Source organism: Corvus brachyrhynchos, unplaced genomic scaffold (genome assembly GCF_000691975.1).
Source record: "Corvus brachyrhynchos isolate BGI_N302 unplaced genomic scaffold, ASM69197v1 scaffold29, whole genome shotgun sequence".
Lineage (NCBI taxonomy): Eukaryota > Metazoa > Chordata > Aves > Passeriformes > Corvidae > Corvus > Corvus brachyrhynchos.
Window position 1 is genome coordinate 1815213 of NW_008240033.1, and position 24307 is coordinate 1839519.

General features: G+C 38.7%; 1 protein-coding gene across 7 annotated transcripts in view; it reads right to left on the reverse strand.

Annotated features, from left to right (window-relative positions):
* The window catches only part of PTPRZ1 (protein tyrosine phosphatase, receptor type Z1), a 130221-nt gene extending 105920 nt beyond the window's left edge, over positions 1-24301 (reverse strand). For all 7 annotated transcript variants that reach the window (XM_008640974.1, XM_017743751.1, XM_017743749.1 and 4 more), the window contains exon 1: positions 24229-24301. In XM_008640974.1, coding sequence (XP_008639196.1) covers positions 24229-24286 — 58 coding nt within the window. In that variant the 5' untranslated portion in view covers positions 24287-24301. The remainder of the gene's footprint in view (positions 1-24228) is intronic.
* Between the last annotated feature and the right edge of the window lie 6 nt (positions 24302-24307).

Sequence of the window (24307 nt, forward strand, 5' to 3'; positions counted from 1 at the left end):
GCAAAATAAAAACCTTGCATGAATTATATACACTGAACTGTTTATTTTCTTCCATTATTGTATTTACTATTTTTAACTCTGTCATCCTTATCATTGAAAGCGAGCCATCCCTAATACAAATCTACCATTAATCTCTGGAAATATTCTGCAACAGATTTATTAAGATATGGAGCAGAAAGATCTTTACTTTCACTAGTTGAAACAGATTAAACTGAGACAAGGATTATTCAGTCTTCCAAATTAAATCTCTGCTGAATAGCCAAATAAACATAGGTTGCCTAACAATACTTCTCCTAATATTTGTACTGTAGTTTCATTTAAATGCAGGAAAAAAACCCCAAATGCTATATATGATTTCTTTTAGTAAAGACAAAAGAAGAATATAGTTTCAATCACTTTATTCTTACCAGGGCTATAAGCTGTACCAGCAAAACCATTTTGTCTGAGGAAAATCAAGATGAGGTGGAGGACTAGACTTGAATTCTTGTTATGTCCTCTGATGGCTGACACACGACTCTGAATTCCCACATTTGCTCAAACCCATCTGTGTCTTGCCTATCAGGTGTGCTGACCACTCCTGCCCAGGCAGGACTTTCACCACACGCAGGAAGGCAGCGAGGACAAGTGCTGCTGAATTCCCAGTCCTAAAGAAGCACAGTATGAACTAACTCAGCTGCCCATGGCTGAAGGCAGGTAATGAGCCCGGATGACTGTGGCATTTTCATGCTTCTACATGTCCAAGCAGAGATTGTAAATAACTGCAGGACGTTTTTTCCTTTGTTTCAGGGATGTATCCATTCTTCAGCTAACTGTTAAATTTTTATGCCCCTTTACAGATGAATGATGTATTTTGATTGTAGCAGGTGACCAGCATTCAGCTTTTTCAAAGAGAAACCCTTACAAAACAAAGTCCAGCTCTGATTAAGTTGACTATCTGAATTCAAAGCATGTCTTGACTGCTTTCCATGAAAACAACTGATCCTTTTCATGGGTTAAGGCCATTGTAACTTCCTCTACACATTGAACAGATTACCATGGACACAAATTCAGACTCCTTCCATTCACACAAGGTCCCTGAAAATTTACATAAGTCTGCAGAGAAAACAGGCAGCCAAGCTTTCACTGACATGGCTATTGCAATGAACGTTTCAAACATACTTTTTCCTCCTAAAATACTGTTTAGAGTAAAAAAACTGCCAATTAGTTAAACAGCAAGGAAAAAATATTTTAGGTAACAGTTTGAAATGATCTTTTAAAATAAATAGTCACTATCCAACTACCTTAGACTAAGTAGCTGCAAAATTAAAACAGTTTGGGAATATCCTATGTGCAATAAAAATGCCACTCTGCTATACCATAATAGTGAACTTTTTATGTCAAAAAGTTACTCTGCAAGTCACAGGAGTCCATCTGTCACACATAAAATAAAACAAACATGTAATACCTTCACTTGACTAACTCAACGCAGTCTGGCTTTGCTGACCTTGCCATGACTAGACTTACAAACATAAAGAGGGTATTTCTGTTCTCCTCAGTCCCATTTTTTTTGTTTGAAATATATCGCTGAAATCAGTTTATAAGACATCACTGCAATTTTGCATTCAAGGACTCTGAAATCAGAGGAGAGGCCAGGAAAAGGTCTCCCAGCTACTCAATTTACTGTAACTATGTTTATATATCATAACAAGGAATTAATTTTAAGAAAAAGGCCTTGGGACATTCAATACTTCCAAATTAAAATGCTCCTACTGTAGGATATTGTGCACCTAAATGCCATGAATCCTTTTCAAAACATTTCCCTGAGAAGCAGGAATACAACTGCTGGTACCACATGCCACTGGAAGAGAAAACCAGATCTTTATGAGGAATCTGGATTAGTCCTGGTGGCCTAACCTTCTGGTCAAGGGTATGTTACAGCATGAAGGTCAGTGTCTTACCTGAACAATCTCTTACTCCTAAGGCACTGAGCAATGCACAGTCTGTCCAAAATGCTTCAGTTTATATTTCTGAGTTTATTGTCATCTAATTATCAGTCTTCCACCCCTCTGAGTCCATCTATGGCTAATTGACATCATGTCTTCCCTCCACAAAACCCTCCCTCTGCTGGTTTCCAAATCTTATTCATCAGCCTCTGCTCCTACAAAACCTTCCCTATGACTCTGCTGTGTACAAGTGGAGGAATTTTCAGTAATGAAATATGTATCTGTGAGAATCACACTGAGATTTTAAGTTGACTGATATTTTCATAGTTAAACCCTGTCCATCTAACAGTACTCATAAGGTTTAATGAAAGTAAATGCTTTTCTTTCTCTGGACCCTATTTTTTATAGCCCATAAAGATAATTACAAACCGAAGAGCTCTCTCTTTTATACTTAAGGGCAGAAATTTTACAGAGCTCACAGCTGATTGCTGGTTTCTTTGACAAGGCCTGAATTACTTTTAAGTCAGACTACCATATAATAGTTTTAACTGTAAAGTTCCTTCTTGTCTCCCTTACACACCCAAGCCTCTCCACAAGAAACTGTAGCTTCATTAAAGAAACAGGAAGTGTTGCCACTGATTTTGATGAGATCATTAAGTTCAGGTACGATCTGAGAGTACAAAAAATTCATTATCTAAAATGTGTTCAACATATTGGAATTGAAGACAATTTCCACAAATGAACTGAAAGACATTTTTCTCTTACCCTATTCTCCTTTAAAGCAAAGTACCTCTTATGCTCTAAATTATCTGCTCATCCCAGTACAGGGTTTAAGAATGATTTCCAAATGATAAAATACATTTATTAGTAAAGGAAAATAATGAATTTAGTAAGAGCCATTGGTTATTCTAAGTATATTGTTCAACAATTTATTCTGTGTATGAGAGAATTCTAGAATTCTGAAACTGACATCAATAATCATATGTGCATGTAATGTGGTAACCTCTGTCTGGGACTTCAAAGGTAATCTTGAACTTGTACCTTAAGTTCTACTCTGAAAACGAATTTGGAAAGAAATCAAGTATCTTGACACTCATCTGAAAAAGACCTAAGTACTGAGTTTCTCAGTGATTGTTGTGCAAGGACATGAACAGAATAGACGATAATTGTGAGAAGAAAATGAAAAAATTTTTCTTCAGTCCATAAATACCATATCAATAATAATAAATATATTTCATATATCCACATAGCTTTCTGCAATTCAGCATTCAGTACTTCACACAGTATTCCCTGATACTTCATTTCATTAACTTGTTACTTCAGTTTTACCATGAGCTTCAAGGTACTTACATCAAAGTAAGTCTTTCCATAGAAAGAAAATAGTTTTTCTGTGAAAAAGCATTATATAAATTATATATAGTTTCATTTATAGGAAATGCAAATTTTCCAAGCTCCAAATGTTGATTATTTGAAGTTATATATAATCTGTGATGAAGTGTACTGTCTCTTTCCAAAGCATGGGTTTTGAAAAGAAAATGAGAAATTAAACTTCCCCCACTCCCCACCCACTTAAAGACACTGGCATATGAAAGTAGCAGGAAGTAAATGCTCTCTCTAGAACAGTAAGGCACATCTCTTGGGGCTGTGCTGGCTACACACAACTTGTGCAAACAGTGCCTTTTTAAAATTCTCAGGAGGCATGTGTTATAGGTAATTGAATTCAACAAGAAATAGATAGCCGTATCAAAGTCTGCATTAGAAAAAAGTTCTAATCTTCATCCCAAAGGAGCATCTTTGGTCCTTGAATGGTTAGAATATGCAGATCAGCATTAACTCTCCCCTTTTTTGTACTCTGAGGTGCAACAGGGGAAAGGGCCCATGGCAGAATCAATCAAACACATCATACAACTGAGATTAGAAAGAAAAAAAAAAAGAATGGTCTATTCTTCTACTGTAAATTCCAAATTTTATGTAAATGTGTCTAGGCTTTCATAAGAGATTGTAGCATTGTGAAAGGATCGTGGCTTTTTATGAATACCTGAACCCATTCACTTTTGAGGCCAACATGCAGAAGACCAGAGAGTGTGTATCCGGTCATTTTTATTTCTTCATTGGTAAAGCTTACTTCCTGGCTGAAGACCAAAACAAAAGCATCATACCTTTCCAAAACATGACACAAGTGTTTCATATCTCTTTCCAGAGAAGAGGGAATCAAAACTATAGCATGTATGTGAAGCTCAAAGTGCAAAAAACCCCCAGAGCTTTTGAAAAAAAACCCCAAAGTCTTCTGGAAGAAGTTCTTTGTTAATTCAGGATAGGACCCAAACTTCACTCTGCTGTCTTCTAGTTTATTTCCCTTCTTCTTTCCTTCCTTTCATTCCTAATTTTTCCTTTTCATTTTGCTTTATTTTACAGCTGGAAAGTTTAAGCTGTCCATTTAGCCTTCCGGCCAACTTTCACTTCATATGCACCTATTTCCAGATTTCTAATGTTTTAATTGCTCTATATAACCTGTTCCCATACACTCACCACACAAAGGCCAGCCCGGTGCAGGGGCCCATCCCTCCACATGCCACTAGCGCAAGCTCCTGTGTCACTGACAAATCGATGCTAGCGGTGGCTCAGCTGTCAAAGCATTCAGATCCCCTTCCCAGGGCCATCTTGGGAGCTGACCAAGAGCCTCTTTAATGGCCACATTGATTTCTGTGGTCCACTCTTGATGGCTCTCTCTGTCTCAGAGTGGCAGACCCCTATTGGTGTGCATGCTGGGTGTTAGGTGAGCTCAATAAGCCTGATTGTGACAGGAATAAGCTTCTCAGCTCCTATAAGAATGACAGCTAAAGGCAGGCGGTTGCCATCAAATTAACTCCCCAGCGAAAGCAAGCTGTCAGCAGTTAGCTGAATGATGGATTAATTGTTCTCTGAGGCCACATATAACACACAGATAATTTCTCAAACATTTCCTTTTTCTTGTATCAAACTGAAGCTCTGCTTTTCACCTATGCATTTGTGCCTCAACCCACATCTCGGATTCGGTTTACATCATTATCTTCCTAGTCCCCAGGGTCTCATTTAGATTTCGTAATTTACCTTTATGGTTGTCTTTTCTCAGCATGCTCCTCTTATACTGGTGATTTATAGGCTGAGCCCTGTCATCATCAGAAACACAAATTCCCTCATATCTAACCCACTTTTTTTATTAATTGTCATGCACTTATTTTCTCAAGGCTTGTCATTATTAATAGCATCATAATTAGATGAAAGTTGAAGGAATATTTTATCTATGCTGAGTGCCAGGTAACTGCAAAATAACAGTTTAAGATAACTAGGGATTTTTTTTTTTTTTTTAGTAAACAGAGGAAATCCCATCAGTATTAATTCTGCCTACTACATAGATATGCAATAAAAGAGTTTAGAATATTACTATGGAGAAATCACATTCTGTACTTTCTGTCTAGTGCATGTTTCCTAGTTTGATGTCAACTAATTGCTAAATCAAGCAGTGATGAAAGGGTTGCATTTCAATTTATCCAGCAGTGCCTGGCTTATTGCCAAACAATTGGCTCACTGCTCTTATATAGGCAATATACTAGTACATTTATGTTAGGATTAAATTTTATTAGTTCAGTAAAATGTGTCTAGTTTCTTATGAACTCCGTATTAGCACTCAAAGGAAAGGCAATGACAGAATATAATTGTAGGAAAAAAGGGTTTTTTTATTTTATTGGTATCTTAATATCTACTTTTATGTTTATGGTTCTTGAGAGGCTACACTGGTGTATGCTGAATAGGTCATTCTCATGCAAGGGCTGACTACTCCACAGTTTTTGCTGTGTTTTGGATATATCAAAGAAAGCAGATGACCATATGTAATTGGAATCAATCCTCTTCTTGAAATTTAGTTTGCTATATGGTCACTTGCATTAGAAATAACTTTTTTCTGATTTCTTTCTGAGCATGCGAGCCACTTAAATGCAGAAGTAGCTCTTGGATACTAGTTCCTACCCTATGTCCTGGTTTTGGCTGGGGTAGAGTTAATTTTCTTCACAGTGGCTGGTATGGGGCTGTGTTTTGGATTTGTGCTGAACACAGGTTTGATAATACAAAGATGTTTTTGTTGTTGCTGGGCAGGGCTTGTGCAGAACCAAGGCCTCTTCTGCTATTTGTACTTCCAGGCTGGTAAGGAAGTTGGGGGGGCATGGGAGGCTGGGAAGAGACAGTCAGAGCAGGTGATCCCAACTGACCAAGGGATATTCCAGACCCTATGACATCATGCTCTGTATACAAAGTGGAGGGATGAGGAAAGAAGGGAGGAATATTTGGAGTGATGGCATTTGTTTTCCCAAGTTACCTTTATGTGTGATGGAGTCCTGCTCTCCTGGGGATGGCCGAACATATGCCCGCCCACAGGAAAGGCAGGAAAAATTCCTTGTTTTCACTTGCTTGTGTTTGGGGCTTTTGCTTTCCTTATTAAACTGTCTTTATCTCAACCCATGAGTTTTCTCACTTTCATCCTTCTGATTCTCTCCATGATCCTGCTGATGGGGGAAGTGAGCAAGTGGCTGCATGGGGCTTAGTGCTGGCTGGGGTTAAACCACAACACCCTAATATTACCCTGCTCTTAGAAACTTACTTGTTGTACAATGTACACTAGAAAAGTGTAACGCCTAGTAGATGTACATCAAAAATGTTATGGACACACTTTAGAACTGAGCAGAAGAATTTTCTTTTTTGATAAAGGTTTGCACTAGTATGCCTTTTTTTCCCTGTCAATTTCTTTCTTTACTTATTTTTGTTTTTCCATAGGAAATTACAGCTTGCTTCTCTTTAGATTTTTTTTCCCCCAGAAAACTAGGATACTCATCACACCCATCGTGGAATTCTGGCATGGAGGTAAAAGAATGGAGATCTTCTCTTTAGAGCTGCAAGCAGAACATCAGTTTTATTTTATAGAGTGAATGCAACTCAGTCAAGCACATGTTCTTTCATGACTAGAGCCTTGGGTGGATTCTTAAAATAGTATTCATTATAGTTATTGCATCAAAAAGAATTCAGAGTTGTTTTCTCCAATTAAAATAATTGTGAAATTTAGCTGAAACTTATTTCTAAATATTGTTTCCCTGAAAAAAACTTAAACTTACAGAACTTACTGCCATGGTCCTTACATGTCCAAGGCTTTTTAACTGCCCTTCAAATATTTCCTCACAAAGAGTTACTACCAAATGTCTGTACATTTTGGTGAAAACCAGCGTCCCTGTTTAATCTGTAACACACACCTATTTCCACTCCATAGAGGCAGCAGTGTGCCACGCTTAGGAGCAGTGAGTTTTACCATCAAATCCTGGGTTTGCAAATTGTTCAAGGAGGCAGCATTAGTTTGGGATGTATTCATTATAAAGGAAATGTACTATTCCAACCAAATTACATTTCAAGCTAAGAACATACATTTCCCTTTTGAAAACAATAAAGCTCCTTGGAGTTTTTTAGGTTACAGTGGTCATTACAGCCTGAATATCACTGTCAATGCTCACTTTTTAGCAACTATTATAATGATTTACTTGTAGTACTGCCAACAAATCCATAGAATTTGAGCTGCATTGAGACTGTATGTTGTACAAATAGAATTTATATGATAATCTCAGATACGGATGCTTGCCACAGGCAGTGAGTGACAATTAGCCAGAATCTGCTTTGCAGTACTCCCTCCTACCCTAAAACAAGAACAGTTCATGCTTCTAGATGAGTAGGACTTTCTGAAGGGAATCTGCTTAACATCCAGATGTGGGGCTCAGAAAGAGAAGGAAGGGGAGTGCATAAGGTTCCCTATGAGGAGGGAGAAAGGAGGAGGGGTTGAAGGTCACCCTCAAAGGCCAAGGCAGTGTGGAAGTGTGGGTAAGGGGGCAGGGGGTGGTGTCTCTTTCTTCCCCAAATCCATCACTGCTCTTGTTTCATCACTTAGTCTCTCCTTGCAAATGTCAACAAGCATCTTTTATAATTCATTCATCATATGCTGGCTGGAAGTATTACACACCTACATGTCTTTAGAGATCACTGTGGTGATGATGCTGAGGAAGTTACATAAACAGTTCCTGCTAGAAGCAAATCAAGACTCCTCAGCTCTTGCTCTGAACTTTTTTTCTCTGTTGTGATGAATGAGCACCTCAGAAATTGCTCTGTAGTAAACTCCACTTGTATGCATTCATTAAAAAAGAAGAAGAAATTGGTAGCATTACCCTCTTCATCTTCCTCGCTACCTGGAAAAGAGTTGTGGAAAAAACCTGAGATTGAAAGCTTGGGTTCACTTATGTCATTTCATTTCACTCTGGGTTTGGTGATGTGATGGCTGTACAAGGCACAGCAGGCGTAATTGGACTCCCCCAGTCTCCTTTTCTAGTAGTCACAAATGATGAGTAGTTGCAGAATGCAGCAGCACCACAATTAAAGAACACAAGAGAAACAGAAGATGCACAAGTGGCAAATGTGTCTCATTTGTAAACTTACTCCTTCCTTTCTCCCTCCCTTCTTCACTCCCTCCTTCCTGTTTCTCCCTTTCTTTTTTTTTGCTGTTCTTGTCTTTCATTTACTTTCTCAATCTCTCTGGGACTTCTATGAACTCTAGAGCAAGGACTCTGGAAACTACCATTAAGTCTCTTCCTCTTGTTAGCAGGGCCCACCACTTTCCTTACTGTTTTTCCCCCATAAGTTATCACTTGCCAGGAGACAACAGAAATCTGGAATGGTCCTTCAATTAATTTTTTAACATTTGCTACTTTTTTAAAGAGAGAACACAAAGCAATGTAGGGTTTTATCCACTGCACCTGTGAAATTTAGAACTTTTGTCCATGTCAGTACTTGGCCTTATGGTCACAGCTTAGAAATCAACACTTATTTCTGAAGTACAAGTAATGAACAGACACAGAGCATCACATCCCTGAAGTCAGAACTGCAGACAAGAATGGATCAGGACACTGCAGAGTAGTAACTGGCAGCAAACACTGAAGCATGCAGGGTGATCCATGAAGTGGCAGTATGGAGGGCGTAAGACAGAAAAACTGTACCCATTCATTCAGCACTAGGGACCACCTAGAAAATGTGTGTTGCAAGACCTTGTGGAACTGAGATAGCAGCTAATGGAAAGCAGCTGCCAACAGCCACCACCCCTATAGCTGTGCTCCCATGCTACCTTTGTAGCATGAAGAAGAATGATAAATGAAGAAAAATGAGACAGGATAAATAGTATCATTATTTTTATTATCATCAAACATGACACATGGACACAAGCTTTACTGACTGCTACACCTGAGGAAAACCTAACTTTTCAGTATGTTATGACTGTACTACCACACCTCACATGAACAGTAAATTACAGCAATTAGATAAAATAACATCAGTGGTATCCCCATGCAGTATAATTACTCCTTTTGTGAGATGTTAGAGCTTTGTTTTACACACCAAATGCCTACCTGATACTGCCACATTTCTCCATGTTGACATTCAGGGACCATGAGGTACAAGATCTTGTTGCAGCCCATAGTTTCTGAGTAGCAGTGGGTCACACAGGGTGAGAACCTCCATTTATGATTATGATCAGAGAGGATCCACCACAAGCTAAATGTTCAGATCAGCTGTTTTGACTCATGTTTTCAGGTGTAAATGTACATGCAGTCTACCCTAAGTGAAGTCACACAGCATTAGGAAGGCTGTTCTCAGGCTGAAAGGGCTCCCTTTTTCACACAAAGCAGAACACCTCAGCTGCTGACATGCCCACGTGCACTCTGTAATATGTCTGCACCCTCACGTGTATGTAGTACTTTTGTTCCTGAACTGATGTCAGAAAGCATGGGTATATCATCTCAGCTTTGCAGGAAGCAAACAAGCAAAGGTAAAATGACATGCTCGAGCTGAAACTGCCAGGTGCAGTTCCACGGTCTCATGATTTCAGTTTCCTATTGAATCATCAGGATACAGCAGGTCTCCAGGTTAACGTTTCTCCTCATCTCAAAGTGTTACCTGGAGATGCAAAGAGCTGCACCAGGGACTCCAAGGGACTGCAAATGGAGCTGCCTTCACACACAGGTTGGGTCCTCAGAGGTTGCAAAGGTTCCCTGCACCATGTCCTCACAGAGCGACGCTGCCCTATAACCTATGACTTGGAGCCAACCTTTTCACTCTTGAAAGAGCTTCAGAAATGTGAACGTACTCTTGTTCACACAAAATACCTTTGAGTGAAGTATTACTACCTCTACCTTTCAGATGTAGAACTGAGACAGACCTCTTAAATCCCTCTTTGAAAATGGGTACTCACAGGAATAGCTAGAAAAGATATGACAAATTGCTGCTTCACCAACTCATCTGCTTTTTATACTGACTAATATATGACTTTTTCTTAGCACTTACTCCTGCCTTCTCTGTCCTATCAGCTTCTCGTTCTGTATGTTATTTTATTTCTAAATTCTGTAGAGTAGGTGTCATATTCCTGCTCTGTGTTCACATGGTACCTTATAAAATGAAACCCTGGTCACTGCCAGATGCACTTAAATGTTGTCAATACATAAGTAATTAATGTAGCGATTCCCTGATTATACAGCATCTCCACATGTCAGTATAACCTCAGATCTCATTTTTGTATAAGTATCCAACACATGTAAAAGGCCAGTTAAAGGACTAATCTGTGTACACAATGAAATAAATATATTGTGTATTTTAAATGGTTGTATTTCCAGTAACCAGTTATAAGTTTCCCAATTTTTTGTAAAATATCTGAAGTGTACTAGAACTGCATCTATAGGCACAGTGCTAACATCTAATCCCTCAGTGGAAAGCTTATAGACAATTAGAGAGAGAGACCTTTTTCCCCTCATTTTACTTGGATGTAACTTTATTTTATTAAGATATAAAACCATTACAATAGTATTTGCTCCTTCAAGAAGCAACTTCTAGTATTTTTCACTTAATCAGCCACAAGGGAGAATTTATTATGCAATTAATCAAAGCAAATAACTGTTTCTGAAGATGCCTCCAGCAGGTGCATATTATATGCAGGTGACAGCACTACAATAGTTTAAAAAAACCCAATACATCCTTAAAAGCAGAGTCTTTTTAGAATGCATTTTTATTTTCTTAAAATGTTCTTATTTTCTCTCTTCTACACATTAATAACTGAAAGTTATTTGAGGAACTGTAAAAAGTTCACAAGCAAATACCACACTGCTTTATAACTAAGAATCTTCTTAATTTTAATGACCTCATGAAAAATTGAATGAGTTAGGGAAACAATTTGGTGGATGGCATTGCTAAACCCACAACATGCATTAGTCAAGCACAGAAGATATCTTCACACGTTTTGCTCTCAGAAAACACCGTGGCAAAAATGAAGCTTCTAGACTGTAGCTAGTTAGTTTCTCTGCAAAGTATTCCTACCATTGAACAGAAAACAATAAGCTTTCAGACATACTTTAACATTTTTTTTAAAGAATCACATTTAAGTACCTGTGATAGAACTAGTCAGATTTTCATTAGGTTTGCTTCTAGAGCTCTGGCAGAATGTACCCTCGTAATTGCATAGGAATTAAAAAAAAAAAAAAAAAAAATGAAGAGGACATGAAGGCAAAAATTCTTCAATCAAGTCTTATCTTCAGACTGTAAGCACATGCAACTGCAGACCTCCTAGGACTTTCACAGTCATTTATGCAAGACAGAAATACTGAAATGACTTCAAATCGGTTTTGGAAGGAGCAACAGCAAATCTTCCCCTGGCTCTCTGCCATGCCACTGTATTTCACAGTTTGCTGCTGTTCTGTCACTGTATCTCTCCAGTTTAAGTCATGCATTTATTTCCTGCTCTGAAGTGATCAAAGCTTTCCCGTGTAAGACAGAACATTATAATTGCCAATTTCAAAGGGTTTTAGGAAGTTGCTTCGTATATTTGAAATCATTAGCAACAGACTTAGTGCTCATCTAGTGAAATATCTTCTAAATCTTACACAAGCATTAATTAATTACAGGTTTGACTAAGCCTTTAAGGTCTTGCCTGTACTGGGAGCAGAGTAATATGCTTCACCTCAGCAGAAAGCCTTGGAGATACAGGGCTTTAGGGAAGCTCAGTGACTCACCAGGGAAACTCATCTGTTGTCTCTATGCCATCTAAAGCATTTGATTTGCTACAAAAAGGAGCACATGCTGTATTTTCTTCCAGGGCACTGCAGCAGTTGCTCATTCCATTGCCATACCTGCCTGTGGCAGAAAACCTCCTGCTATTCCAACAGGCGTGATACAAATGCACACATTTTTTACACAGACTAACGGTACAGCTACACACTTTTCTGGGAGAGTTACAGTCCACTTTTGTATCTAACTGGTTCACCTTCTGCAACACAAAAAAATCAGCAACTGGTCAAAGACTGAAAGATACAGAGACTTCATGGGTGCAGGGTAAGCAGGTGACCATTCAGAGATGCCCAGAAGACCTAGATAAGCACTAGATGGACCAGACCAGGAGATAGAGCAGCATTCTTCATCAGGTTTCAAAACTACAGGAGACAATAGAAATCCTGGTGTGTTTTACATTGGATAGCAGGACTGGAATCCCATGTCACTCCTTTTATGACAGATATAACCCAGTATGGTCCAACTGCTGACTCAAGGCTTTAAACCAACCTACAGAACGTATTTTCTTGCCCACTGCCCATCACAGACAGAGAGGCCCTTCCAGCAGTACAGGCTGCCAAATGCACATTTGTGTCCATCTCAGCAGAGAGATCCCTACTGCAGCCACAGAGTGACAGTGTTGTGGGGGTGTAGCAGGGGAAGGTGGTAGGAAGCCACAGCAGAAGGCGGAGACCAGGGATTTGCTGCTCACACACCGCAGCAGCTGCTGCTCTGGAGCAGGGTAGCAGGGGTGCAGTGAAGAAGAGGGGGCAAAAATCTAGTCTAGCACCTGGAAATGCTGCACTGAACCACCTTACCCCACTCATTGGACTGAATATTTAGGTTTTCTATTTCAATCTACAATTCCCATCTTCAGCCTGGTACAGATTAACAGTGTTGCCCATCCTCAGCTGCTGTGCTCTGTCATACTGTGGATCATACTGCACTCCACAGCTGTGGTTCAAACCCCGGTACAGGGGAAAGGTTTAGGATTGCCACCTCCTGCTCCTTTGGCAAACGTTGTATTATTAGGTGATGATGGGAAGTGTCCAGTATTAGCATTGTATAGCTGGTTTAGGGTTAGTAAGATCAACAATTCTGAACTTCCCAAGTCTAGCCATCTAAACAAGATGTTTCAGCATAGTTATGTCCAATATGTGGCCCTGAGAGGCATGTCCCAGTTTGTTATTTTTTCACACTTTTTTATCTACACTGATCTTTATTTTACCAGCCAAGCTTGCATGTCCCAGCACAGGGCATGCTGGCTGTTGTGACTCCCAGTCTATGCACACCCAGCATTCTGAGTTCCACTAAAAGAGGATGAAACCCCTTTGATTTAATCATGCTCTGAGCAGGTTGAATTTCCTGTTGCTTTCAAGGGAACAGCAGATTTCAGGGTTACATGTCTTTCAAAAAGCTCTTGCACATCCAAGGATTTATTTCACTAATGAAGCAAACCATGAAAACCTGTATTATAGTTTTGTTCAAATGCACTCTTTACAATTGTGATAGAATGAGTAGATCATATTAGAAAAACCTGATTAACTCATATTACCTTATTCACCAAAAACAGGACTAGATTTTCTGGTTGCTCCATATACATTTTCCTGTATTTCACTTGACTGCATGTAACCTGAAACTATTTTTTATGCATCACTGCCTTATTAGCTTTACCAGATTTAGATGAACCCGTCTTCTTCCATTCAGCAGGGCAATAAGGACATTTTTAATCTGCTCTAAATTGCACTTGCAAAATGTTTTACTATGACGAATCTCCTCTACAGTAAACACTTAAATAGTTGCAAAAGCTAATCGGATCATAAAAGATGTGCACGTATTCCTAACAACAGGGCATATCTGTTCCTTTTGTCATTTTTCATGGAATCATAGAATCTTTAAGGTTGGAAAAGACCTCTAAGTTCATCAAGTCCAACCACGAAGTCCACCACTTTATCATATCCCCAAGTGCCACCTCCACATGGTTTTTTTAAGCACTTCCAGGAACAGTGACTCCACCACTACCCTGGGCAGCCTGTTTCAATGCCTGACCACCCCTTCAGTGAAGAATTTCTTTCTAGTATCTAATCTAAACCACCTTTTTCATGAGTACAGCCACTGCTCAGACAAATCTTTAGAAGATTTTGTGTCACAATCTTATCACCTCACACAAAAAGTTTGGAACTTCCCATACAGACAAAGATGACTACTGCCACATCGAAACATACTTTGTCTGCTGATTTATGCATGACAAATCCCACAGTGGATAGCACAAACCAGAAAATGCTGAAAAAAAGATTCAGATTAAAGGATATTTTTGCATAATCCTCAGGAATTTTTAATGGATCTATTTTTCACAAATGGATTAAAAGAAAAATTTCTAGTCTAAGTATTTCTGAATGAATTATGTCGAATGTAATACTGTCCTGATCTCTGGTCAAATACATATATATATTCTAAATACAGAAATATTTTATGTCTCTCATCAAGACATACCAAAAAATAAACCTTTGAAATTGATTAGGCAGCAGTGCAGAAAATAAAACCTGTAGAGAAAAAAAATAAGGAATTTACATTTTTTTACCCAGTGTTTTGCTCGTTCTAATACATATTGATTTATGTTTGTTTGATTTTTTACCACACAGATAAAGCAGTAAGCAAAACACAAATCCCTTTTTCTTCATCCCAAATAAAAGAGGAGGAACAATCAGGGAGAAATAATTGTATCAGATATGTATGAATTACACTTTAAAAGGAGTGCAGAAGCCAATCAATGAGAACCCTCACAAAGTTGGAGTAATTTTACATGAGTAAACTACCACATAACTGCCTGTGTCTTTGCAGAAATGTGCATGTAGTGAGAAATGGGGCTGACAGAGATGCCAAACCATTTATATGAGAATATGACAGGTGGACGTGGAGAGGTTTGATGAGAAATGGGCAGATGATCCAGAGAATACTTTCAGAATTCAGCCAGTGCAAAATTTGACACTGAAATAAAATGAATTGAAATCTCCTACAGTTGTATCAGGTGAGAGAGTGAGAACACTGATAGCTAGTTCCCTAGGATTTTCAGTTGGCTAGTATTTTAACTCTACTACTAGCCCCTGAAGTCATACAACACAATTTCAAAACCCTTTCTTTAAAGGAGGTTTCTTACCTTGTACCTGTACGAGTAATCTTATTTAAAAAAGCAAGTGGTCAACAGCCCCAAAATACAATAAACAAACACAAAATGCAAGTTTTTAAGTGTCATGACTTTACATTGTATTTATGATATATATAGTCTCCTATTTATAAATTTCTTTCTTTTTCTGTATGCATTTTGAAATGCTGAGGGGTACTTGAGATGCTAAGTAAGCACTCACTCCTTAGTACCTCAGCTTACAAATGCTCCAGTCCATCATGAGCAATGACTGGTTTATGTGGTTTTGGTGGGCAGCTGGCTGGCACAGCCAGCTACACACTGCTCAGTTTTCTTATTTAGCACAGTTTGTGCCATGCTACTCACTGACAGGAACTTCTAGATCACTGTCAGGGTTCTCTCCTGCTTCAGGTGCCACAGGCTCTCATAAAAAACATAGTACTCTACAATTACAAAAAAAAAAATCAGGTTGGCTTTTTGCTCCCACTGTTAACATTGGACACACTTTTCAGAATTCCACTGTTGTAATGGTTAGGAACTTTCTTTGAATTTTCAGTATAAATTTGTACATTGCCAGTTTACAGTCATTTGGGTTTGTGTTAGCGCTATCCTAAAACTTAAAGAGGTCTTCTGAAACTTTTTCCCCTTGGTGCTCATCCAGGATTTATTTGTGCACATAAGCCAGAAGTAACTACTCTGATCTGTGGATCTACAGTGATACACAGGTTTTTTTTAACACAAACCCAAGGTGTGTTAGAAAAAAAACCCAACAAAACAACCCAAAGCAAGTTTTTCTGCAACATTGCAAGATACATGAAATGCAAAGGTGGTGACCAAAACTCAAAGTTAATAAAGAAGGAGGTAGGCACAGACCACACAAGACTTGCCCCAAACTCTGTGCAAATGACAGGCAGATGGGTTGTGTGGTGAGTGCACCAATTTAGAATGACATGTCACAGACACCTAGCTGGAATGCTCTAAGAAGCTGGAAGAAGGGTCCTGGGCCTCCCAGGAAGTCCCAGCCTGACAAATTTTTTAGTTATCATACTTAGACATGCCTATCAGAATAAGAGTTACAAAAGGAAGTGACAGAAATAACTGGCATACACTTGGAACCAAATGACTTTTCTAAATGGCTAGAAATAGATCAAACCCAGTTGGTCAGTTTGGGGATGGAGCCAGAAGACAAATTGCCTGGAGTAATATTAGGTCCCTTTTATAAAGCCAGCTGTTACTCTGATCATTAGCTATTTAGTCTCAGCAAGCAGATGTTTTTCTTTTTGGGAATTTCTGCTGAAATCATGGAGTTCAGCATATAAAGCAATTGAAGAATCAAGTCTTTTTTTAAACGCTGATTTTAAAGGCTTCATTTTTCCTCAAAATATTTGCTTTAGCTTTCAAAAAGCTTTTAGTTTCTTCGGTATATGCTGCCCATGCAGAACATTACAGATTTATCTTTTTTAAGGATCTGACAGCTTTGAAAAATAGCATTATTTTTGGGAAAATGTATTCTGAAGAATTATGATACAAACCAGTCTAAATCTCAATGAATTCAGTAAATCCTTCAATTTTCTTCAGGAAAATATTTCATTTGGTGTGGATAGCTTATCAAAAACCAAGAAAAAAATCTGTCCTCATTAAAGAGCTTACCATGACTTCCAAGAAAATTTTAAATGAGTCAGGAATTCTTTGTCACATTCTGTTAGGGAATTTACATAAGCATACCTTTCACTAAGATATATTTGATGTGATTTATTTTTATGCAACATCCTTAATTTACAGGATTCTGAACACCAATTTTTGTAACACGATTTTAACACAGTAAAAGTACTCTGGACATCTCTTATTTTGTCCTTTCCATGTCACCGTTTAACCACCTCTTCACTGCTTTACTCTTATCGTATCTCAGCAAACAGATAAATCAGGCAGTGAAGATGGATACCTTTTCAAATGTTACCTACTTTGTATTTCAGGCTCCAGGTAATCCAATATTTAGCAGAAGTTTTTTGGCAATGAGGATGACAATTCACAGCCAAATTACTAATGGATATACTGCTCCCAAAAACTCTTAATAAAATCTCTCACTGCTCAAGTGAAGTCCTAGTATCTTCATAGAGAAATACAAATTGCTGAATGCTACCTGCACAGTAGGATCTTTAGTATTTCAATATCACAGAGAAAATTTCAAAGTAACTACATTCTTTATGTTTAGTGAAACATAAAGGGGAATAGGAAAAAACCAAACACGTCACCTTGTATGTCTAACTGGATGCTGTAAAAATCTAGACAAGGAAATAGTGCTTTTTATACGGCAAGTAGCCAAACCACATCTAGCCTGTTTTTTAGCTGCTGAATCTGAAACTGTGGTGCAAAGGATGTATTTAATAGCCTTGACTTAGAAAAAAACTCAAGTGCAAGATGGCTTTAGCAGAATCATCCACCTGTCACACAACAGCAGTAGGCTCCAGAGCCCTGAAGTTCAGGCTGCTCCCCTGTCTTTAGGTGATCTAAGCCGCTGAGTGCAGTAACAAGCAACTGGCTTACCCAAATGGTACTCAGCTGACCAGGAGAGCTGATGTCAAATGCTGAATTGGTGGAAATATATTTGAGCTTTGCCCACCTTTGAGAGGTTAGTCTTTCAGAAGTGCAACCTAGAATTCCCTTCTTTAAATAAGTATCTGGAACTATTAAAGAAACAAGCAAAATCTGCTCAACCAGAGAAAATGCAGGGGTAGTGATTTATGCATTGTATCCAGCAAGTAGATAATGAAATAGGAGTAGGAGCAGTCCTAAGACCTCATATTTTCTATCTTGCTGTGGTATCTTACTAATTCAGAGTCCTTGCTTCAGAAGCCTGAATTGGACAGTGAGAAAAAGGCAAACTTACATGCTGGCAAATTTTCTTGCAAACTCTCCCAGGTTCCATTTCCAGCTCCAAAAATTCCTGAAATAGATGTGGTTTCCAACTGCTTAGCAACCCTCTTTCAAGATACTGTCCAGAATCCTCTCAAAATATTGTTCTAACAAAAATTTTAAAAATAAGCTAAATTGTTTCATATTACACAAGAAGTATGAAAAGTCTTCTCATTTGACAAAACCTAATGTTTGGAGACAGAAGATGGAGGTTCAAATCCCTTTATCTCAGACCAGTCCTTCTCTCTAGACTGTCTTGGTAAAATGCTTCAGTGACTGGGCTACAACATGAGAAGGTGGCACAGCCACCCTCTTGTCCTTTGTCCCAAACAGAAGCAGCAGCAGCCAGATCATGATTCTGTCAGTATGTATTTAGGGAACCTTACTGACTTAAGGCTCAGGAATGTCATCTGAAAGGATATTTGGGTTTGGATCCAAGGAAACTTTGGACTTAAAGAGGCACTGAGATGCACACGATAAGGCCAGGTTAGGGCACATGCAGGAGAGAAACTATAGCTGCCTGAAAGCTTCCCTGGAAGCCACCAAAGTACGAGCTGAGTCTGGGAACCTTTTGATTAAAAATTTGTGTTCAAACACCTAAGTTCCACAGGCATCCTACTTTCATTGCCAAGGTTTCCTCATCAGATGTAGGATAGGACTTTCATCATCCTCGTGACTTCCACCACAATAATGATTTCTGAAATTAACTAACTCAAACAATAGCTCCTGGGGTCTTCAAATAGTAATGAAAAATACTGATTTGTAGGGCGAAATAGGCTACTTCCAGTGGATCAAAGGAAACCAAAGTCTCCTATGGGCAAGATGTAGAAGGCAATAGGAGCTTTTGAGAGGCATGCCTCATCTAGAATAAGCTGTGACACTTCACAGTGTCTGCTTTACTTAAAAAGTCTACTATTTCACCTCTATCAGATAGTGCCACAATTACTAGCCAGTGATGCAAAGTAAGCAAAATAAACCCTCCCACTGTTTCTAAAATCTCCAGTTATTTCCACTTTAGCCTCACGACTGAACTGGTGGACCAACATCTAATTTCGATTTGTAATTTGTATTCAACAAGCAACCTGCACCATACCTTCCTACCAAAGTATTCTGCTGCCAACAGTTCCTCAACAATCTGCAGGAGCCAAGTCTCATTTATAGTCCCAGCCTCTTTGAAATATTTGCTATCTTTCATTTAGTGGATTTTGTTTATTTAATACTGTAAGTCCTTTTCTTCCTGTAGATTCATCTTTCTAATACAGAAGGCTTGACATGTATTCAAAAAGGTAACTTTTGTCTTTATGGGAAAAGAAGCTTATTGAATAGCCAAAGGATGTCTTGAACAGGAAAGCCACATAAATGGTGCACGAAGCTGTGAGAACTGAGCTGTTAAATGGGAGCTGGGGGCTCCGGAACTGCCACAGACTTCTAGGCCCTACGGGGAATACTGAGAAGCACAGCACATTTGAAGAGGAATTGAAATTGTCAGGGAAAGAACAGAATCTGTTCACCCTTAAATTCCTAATTAGAGATCTCATAGTGGGAAGTGGCCACTTAAATGATGAGCACTGAAAATCTAGGAAATAGCCTTCCTTTAGAAATGGGCAAGTGCCTATTTTAATAAATTAACATCCTAATTTACAAGACAGATTATAATTATAATGTTTTCAAATTACCATCTTATTTTTATATATAGTATTTAGTTTCTCTCCAGGAATCCAGATAGAAGGGTAAATTCAGAGATGAAGTAAGGCCAAATGCAGTTTAGAAAACTCTCCTTATGAATTGTATTGATTCAATGTTGGAAGTTACATAACTATTTTAGATATGTCCTACAGACGACTAGTGTGCTGAGTAAATACTTGGCTACACTGACATTAATTTTAAAATGCCATTCATTTCATCACTTTTCATACCTGCTAGTATTTGAACCTAAAAGAAATCCATACTGTATATTTACATTTTGATATATATAAATCTCTATGGTACAAAAATGCATAACATATATATGGTCATAATATAGATGGTTAAAGTATAAAATAAATCAGTTCTAAAATTCTTATTTTTTTTGTTTTAGCTCTTATGTTTTAGATACGGCAGGATTAAATTTCTCCATAGGAGCTATGTATCATCATCCATAGGAACATACAATCTTAAATGTAAAATGTGCTCAAGCATTAGCAGTAGTATACATTACTATTACTGTGATGCAATTCAGTTTGAAGCGTGCCAAATAACTGGCCTACAAAAACATTGTGAAAATAAGAGGTTAGTGCAAAAAAGAAGGATCTGATCCCACAGTCCTCTAGCAGTCTAAGGGCTTACTGAGTCTAAACACATGGACATGAGAATGAACACACAGTGTGATTGGATCTAGGAGGCCAAAGTGTGCTGTGCTTTAGATTCTCACTATTTTTAGTTGTGACCATCCAGTAAAGAGTGCAGAGAAGTTGCTTTCATGTTGATAGTGAGGTGCATGCTGCCTGACAGCTTGGAAATACTGTCCTGATGTCAGCTGTATAAGAAAAACAAGAATATTTAGGGAACTGTTACCAGCTTTGTGCAAATAAAGTCATGGCACAGGGATGCCAGAAAAAAATTAAAAACGAGAGAGAGGTATTTTCTAGATAGTGAGAAATTAAACTGAGACACAACTAATTAAATTTATAGATTAATTAGTTGCATTTTGAAACACAAAAGCCTGGTTGAGGTCAGACAGTGATAGCAGTAAGATGCAGATCAGCTAATTCTAGAGAAATTTTTTTACCTTATTTGGGGAAACTACCCATACATTTTTCTAGTGAGAGCATGGAATATTTTTAACTCTTGCCTAAATATTTACACTTCTTTGACTCAAATTTAACCACAATTACAGTGTAATTTGTTAAAACATGTTCCTTTTTCTATGAACATTTTCTTGCCTACACAAATTCATAAATAATCTACTTATTGAAAAGACTCCAGATATTATTTCCATAGGAACAATGCCACAAAAGGCACAAAAAGGGCACACCTCATTGACTTTCAGGTTACATGGAACACATCAGTAAGCCAGGGCAGATTTTCAAATATCTTCAGTCTGAGACATATACAGGCTGAAGATTACAGATTCATAAATTTCTCATTTAAAATAAAAATGTAAAAATCCAAGTGAATTGTCCATGTAGGGTTGGGGTTTTTTCCCTTTAATCTTAGTAAAAGAAAAAACTCAATAGGAAATCTCTACACGGTAGTGCTCACAAACAATTGCATAGGATTTCTTATGAGCTCTTACTTGTGACTGAAGAGCATCTCACTCCACAAGTTTCACTGAATGGCACTCACTGAGACTACTCACACAGTACCCTGCTCCATAAAAAATTACATCAGTACTTGATGTAATCAAGTTCCTTGGCTTCAGTAACACTGTGAAGGAAGGTGCTGTTCATAACTCAGCAGATAAGTTAGAACTAAGCTCCTAAGCATTTCTTCAGTTAGACAGAGAATGAACTGTCGCTGTCTTGCCATTCCCAGAAGAACTTTTTGCCTACATCTGCTCTAATAGTTTATTCCTCAGTGAGGGTGTCTTGGCTGCCTTTTCTTTTTTGGACACATATGAGACAGATTTCCCTGATGAATCTCCCAAAGTCAACAGCAAATATCCCAGTCAGATTCACTAGGAAGGACCACTTAAAAAGCTCTGTACCAGACCACCTGAGGTCTGGTACGTTTTTTGAAACTGCAAGCAAATGAGGCTGTGATCTACACGTTGCCTAGCCTCACGCTAATAAGCGTAGGCTCCACAGAGGCAGATTGCCATGCTCTCCAGCACCAATTCATTCACAGAGCTGTGGGTCTGGTTTCTTCTGCACCAGAAATATTTAATGGTAAGAGCCAGATAGTCCCATCCAGTTCTTCTCTCTCACCAAACCCTTGGAACCATACATTGGTGGTATGCAATAATTGATATTATTTTTTATGAAAAAAAACCCAAACAAACAAAAACCACAGAAGAAAATAATATCAGGATTTTGACTAAGTATTTGTTTCTATGAACTAATGCTATCAGATTATAGCATATTTATTATGGAGAGGTACTCAAACAGGAACATATTCAAATCAAATCTGATTAAATCTATCTAATAGCTTGTACAGGGTATTCATTCTTGGGAACAATCATACTGTTGAACACACTGAGAAGTCTAGCCCATGAGTCTTCAGAATGATGCACCATTGAGACCAAATCAATCCATCACATCTAGAAAGGGGGTCCTCTTCAGGTCAGGTTTGAAAACAACAGTGTATCAGTCTAGAGAAACAAAAAGTAGATGCACTTACACCTTATGTATGAGTAGAAAATCTTTTCCCATCCTGTCAGATCTCGCAAATTCATGAATATAACATCCATATGCACAACAAGTACCTAAACGCTACATTATATAAAACCAGCTTACTTCTAGTAAGATGCTAGATGAAATTATTTAAAACAAAACAAAACAAAAGGTTACAGAAGTTATGTTTGTCTTTCATTGATTCCAATGTGGTAGGATCACCTGAATAGGGAAGTTCTTTCCAAAACTGAATAGAGTTGTATTACATTATGATCATATCACTGTATACTTGATCTGTTCTCAACCATTTTCATATACCTCCACACAAATGTAAAAACATCTGCTAATTTTTTTCCTTTAAATAGTCTCGGGAGTACATCTGATTTTAGGAAACAGGTTGGCAATGTAAGAAAGACATTATGAAAACTTATCAAAAGTTTTATAATAGGCCATTCTTTGCCATAGTACAAGAAAATTATTAGAAGTAAGAGAATTGTAGTAAACACCCTATTTTTAGGAATAGGTTAGTTTAAAAGTGACATTAAAATGTTATTAATGCCCTTACAAAGATCACACGTTTTAACTGAAGGTCAGTTACATTCATCACGTATATAGCTGAATCATTCCACAGTATTTTCTGAAAAGAGGCAAAAATACTTTTCCTCATAAAATTTTAAAAAGTAGTTTTCTCTAACTAGTAGAACTTGCTACGAAATTGCTTTCACTGCGAGTAACCTAACCCCGATCTTTGTTTATAGAGCTGCATGGTTTCAGAAGCAGCACCACCTATTGGGTGACGAATGTAGGTTAGTGACTACTTTGTCACCACAGACCTATTGTAAGACTGGTTTTGTACACATGGAGGTGAGGCTCCCAAGTTCCTCATACTGAAATACAAGCAGCCAACTGGTATTTTCTAGTGATCTATTTGATAAAAGCTTATAAATTCAAACCGATTATCCAACAAGATACGAACCCTACCACGTAAGCTGCTAGAATTTATTTGACGACGTACTGAAGAGAGCACTTCTAACAGCATCAAGTGACTCACGCTGGTTATAATAAACATCGTCTCGTGTAACAGGGCACTGCATGATTTGTAGAATGCACTCCAGTTGCACAGGTCTGCATGAGCTGAAAATGAATTTAGTTATGTAAGCAGTCCTACTAAATCTATATATGAATCCATATTCTGTATGTGGGGTCCCACGTGAATAAACGACTGGTATTTTGCATGGTCTAGGGCAACCACTGACGTTACCCGTTCGGGGAGAACGAATCCTTTTTTGAAGTGAAATTTTGCACCATCCCCTTCTCTTCGGAACAGCTCATGCGAGAGCCTAAAGTAACATCTCACATCTCATGTCCCCAAAGAAGCTCGATATCAGCATTGCCGGGCACGGATTTTCTCTCTCCCCCTGTCACCGGCCCACACCCGGTCCCTCCCCCGCGGGTGCAGGCAGCCCAGCGGGGCCGGACCCCTGAGAGGGCTTGGCGGGGCGCGCTGGGGGAGCAGAGAGGCAAGGTGGGCTGGCGAGCCCCGCCCGGAGCAGCCCGCCGGTGCCGGGGGTGGCGTGGGGTACCGCGCATCCTCGGAGGCCGGCGGCTGAGGTAAAAAGGGTAGGAGAAACGCTCCCACCCGTGGTGTTGGCAGCGTGTTTTCGCAGTGTGGAACAGACAGGGACTGCGCCTGCAATACCTAATCAAAAGGGATCAGAGACACCAAAACCCACCAGAGCCCGGGGAGAAAAGTTGTTCCGAAGCCCGAAGATGAATTCATGCAGAGATCACTCACCCACTCTGAGGATACAGATGAGCTGGATGCAGGCAACCAAGCGCCCGAGAATGAGCATGTCCAAATCGTTCCTCGCCTC